The 2,938-nt window shown below is 34.3% G+C and overlaps 1 protein-coding gene across 2 annotated transcripts in view; it reads left to right on the forward strand.

Annotated features, from left to right (window-relative positions):
* The window catches only part of CSE1L (CSE1 chromosome segregation 1-like (yeast)), a 35,148-nt gene that overhangs the window by 21,451 nt on the left and 10,759 nt on the right, over nucleotides 1-2,938 (forward strand). For both annotated transcript variants that reach the window (XM_004687461.2, XM_012728319.1), the window contains exons 11-14: nucleotides 496-561; nucleotides 894-1,096; nucleotides 1,479-1,563; nucleotides 2,774-2,835. In XM_004687461.2, the coding sequence (XP_004687518.1) occupies nucleotides 496-561; nucleotides 894-1,096; nucleotides 1,479-1,563; nucleotides 2,774-2,835 (416 nt within the window). The remainder of the gene's footprint in view (nucleotides 1-495; nucleotides 562-893; nucleotides 1,097-1,478; nucleotides 1,564-2,773; nucleotides 2,836-2,938) is intronic.

The following is a 2,938-nucleotide window of genomic DNA, read 5'->3' on the forward strand; positions in this document are numbered from 1 at the left end:
TGTATTTCAGTCCATCGGTCTGTTCTGTTCACCACTCTCTGTCTCTGATGAATCTCCTCAATCCCCTGTACCTCTGGCCTGTACCCCAGTTCTGTATGCATTAAAAAAGGAGGAAGAACCAGCATATACACCAGAGGTGTAGGAGATAAGAGGACACAGATCAGTTGGGGAGCAAAATAGGTGGATTTACTGAAATACACTGTTGAGGGGAGCAGCAGATGAGATGGGAGAGGTCTTCTGCACCATATGTGGGTTAGATCCCTAGCTTAGGATTGAACTCAGGCCATAGCAGTCATAGCACTGAGACTTAACCCCCTACATGACTAGAGAACCCCCTCGTCTCCAACATTTAACTTTTGAAAGTTCGTGGTGAATTCAGTGATGGTTAAGAGTGTGTGAGTAAGTTGTCTGTTAGGAAACAACACTTTACTATAAAACATGGCAGTGCTACATACACTTCTGTATAGTCAGCTGTAAATGTCAATTTGTTTGTAGCTGCTGATGAAGAAGCCTTTGAAGATAATTCTGAAGAGTACATAAGACGAGATTTAGAAGGATCTGGTATGTATCTTGGTTTTTAACTGTTAGGTGTCTTCACAAACCTAGTGTAAAGTTGTCCTCTTTCTAGTAAATACAGGGAGGGGTAGGAGTAGTAGGATAAGCATGTCACTTCACCCAGCTTTCATTAAAGAACTGTTTTCCTTCTCTGGTACAAACACCTGAAAAAACAACTCTCAGGAACCACGTCAAAGTTTCTTATCATATTACTATGATTGCTTTGTGTTTCTTTAGGGATTATATTGCTGGTAACTTATAGGGGGCAGCTCTTTTCTTATGCACTTGCTTGGTTGATGTTTTTTTTCTCCCATGATGAATTTCCGTTTGATTTACAGATATTGATACTAGACGCAGGGCTGCTTGTGATCTAGTACGAGGATTATGCAAGTTTTTTGAGGGACCAGTGACAGGAATCTTCTCTGGTTATGTTAATTCCATGCTGCAGGAATATGCAAAAAATCCATCTGTCAACTGGAAACACAAAGATGCAGCCATTTACCTAGTGACCTCTTTGGCCTCAAAAGCCCAAACACAGAAGGTGAATCTTTTCAGTATAGTTTTGTTTCTAAAACAGACTTGATGGTAATCATTAGTCAGCAGTTGTATTCTGATGAAACAGCTTATTCTGCTACATAGTCTACTCATTTTAATTAGAATTCATACAGTTCCAAGCATAACTTTGTTACAGACCAAAAACTTTTCCTTAAATGTTAACTATTTTAAAATATGATTACCTTGAATTTAGCTGCTTTTTTTTTTTTTTAATTTAGGGAAGTTTCTTAGTTGTCCATATTTTATATTTTAAGCAGTTTAATTTATATTAACTCCATTTTTAACTAGGACTAATTGTTTAAGTTTTTTCTGTGGAAGCTAAATACAGATTATTTAATGTTACTTTACTCAAAAATGTTTTGTTTCAGCATGGAATTACACAAGCAAACGAACTTGTAAACTTGACTGAGTTCTTTGTGAATCACATTCTCCCTGATTTAAAATCAGCAAATGGTGAGTTTTGTGAAAAAAAAATTATGTGATACAACATGAACACCATGAGTGCAACTTTATTTATGTTAAATTTTAAATAACATGGCAAAAGTCATAAGGTATTTTATCTACATGATAATGATTCTTTAAATAAAGTACCTCCTGTTGTTTATTTTATTTTCATTTTATTTATATATTTATTGTGTAGAAGAACTGGGATGTAGGCCAGAAGTACAGGGCATGAGAGACTTCACCAGAGAAAGTGGGGAGCAGGAACAGATGAATTTACAGAAATAAATTGCTGAGGGGTGCAGCAGGGAGACAGGAGAGGTCTGCTGTGTCTTGTGTGTGTTTGCTTCCTACCCAGGGAGCGAATTCAAGCTATAGCAGTGATAGCATTGAAAGATAACCCCTAGGCCACCAGGGAGGCCCTGTTAATTTTTTTTAATTGAATACCAATTTCAAACGGTTTATTAGATCTTGCCTAGGCAAAATTAACATGATAAAGAAGATGTTGCTTTGTAGATAGGAACAAATTGAACTGAATTGAAACTCAGCTTTGTTAATCCTGGTATATTAATATAGAGATTGTAGCTTGCTTTTCCTATTCATCTGAAAAATGAACTGTTAAAAATTAGATACTTGAAACCAATAAAAATTAAGGATAATTTGCTATATTTATGAAACCATAAATCTTAAGATTTAAATACCTTTTTAAAAAAAGAAAACTGGGTAAATTTAGTATTCTCCCCCCAAAAACCAGTGAACGTATATATTATTGTTAACCAATGTATTGTCAACCAATTATAATGAACGTTTGTATTATTATAGTCAACCAATGTTAAGAATTAATAATTGACCAGCTTTCTATCCCTTTATTAGTGTTATTTTCCCAACACTTGGGCAGTTTTAAAACCAAATGCTAGCTAGAGAGATAAGCTCTTAGTTCAGAAAGACTTCAGTTCTGAGAACAGATAATATAATCATTAGATCACGGTCCAAGTCACTTGTATTAAAAAATTATGTATGGCATAGGGAAGTTGAAACTGAAAAGAGGAAAAAATAATTCTAATCTTAACCAGAATCAATACTGCATAATAGATAATTGTATAATTAATTCAGTTACTTTAAAATTTAGTTACCAAAATTATGTTTTAAAAATCTGATATTCGTGAATTTCATAGTGACAGTCCGTAGCACTTAAATAACTATGACTTTATTTTTTTAACAGTGAATGAATTTCCTGTCCTTAAAGCAGATGGTATCAAATATGTTATGATTTTTAGAAACCAAGTAAGTAGCCCTTTATATTATAGGCTGTTAAATCTCAGGCATGCCAGCTCCTTTCTGTGCAATTATATTTAATATCCACATGTAACCAAATTAGTAATAAACC

This window comes from Condylura cristata, unplaced genomic scaffold, assembly GCF_000260355.1.
Source record: "Condylura cristata isolate star-nosed mole 26May11 unplaced genomic scaffold, ConCri1.0 scaffold00022, whole genome shotgun sequence".
Lineage (NCBI taxonomy): Eukaryota > Metazoa > Chordata > Mammalia > Eulipotyphla > Talpidae > Condylura > Condylura cristata.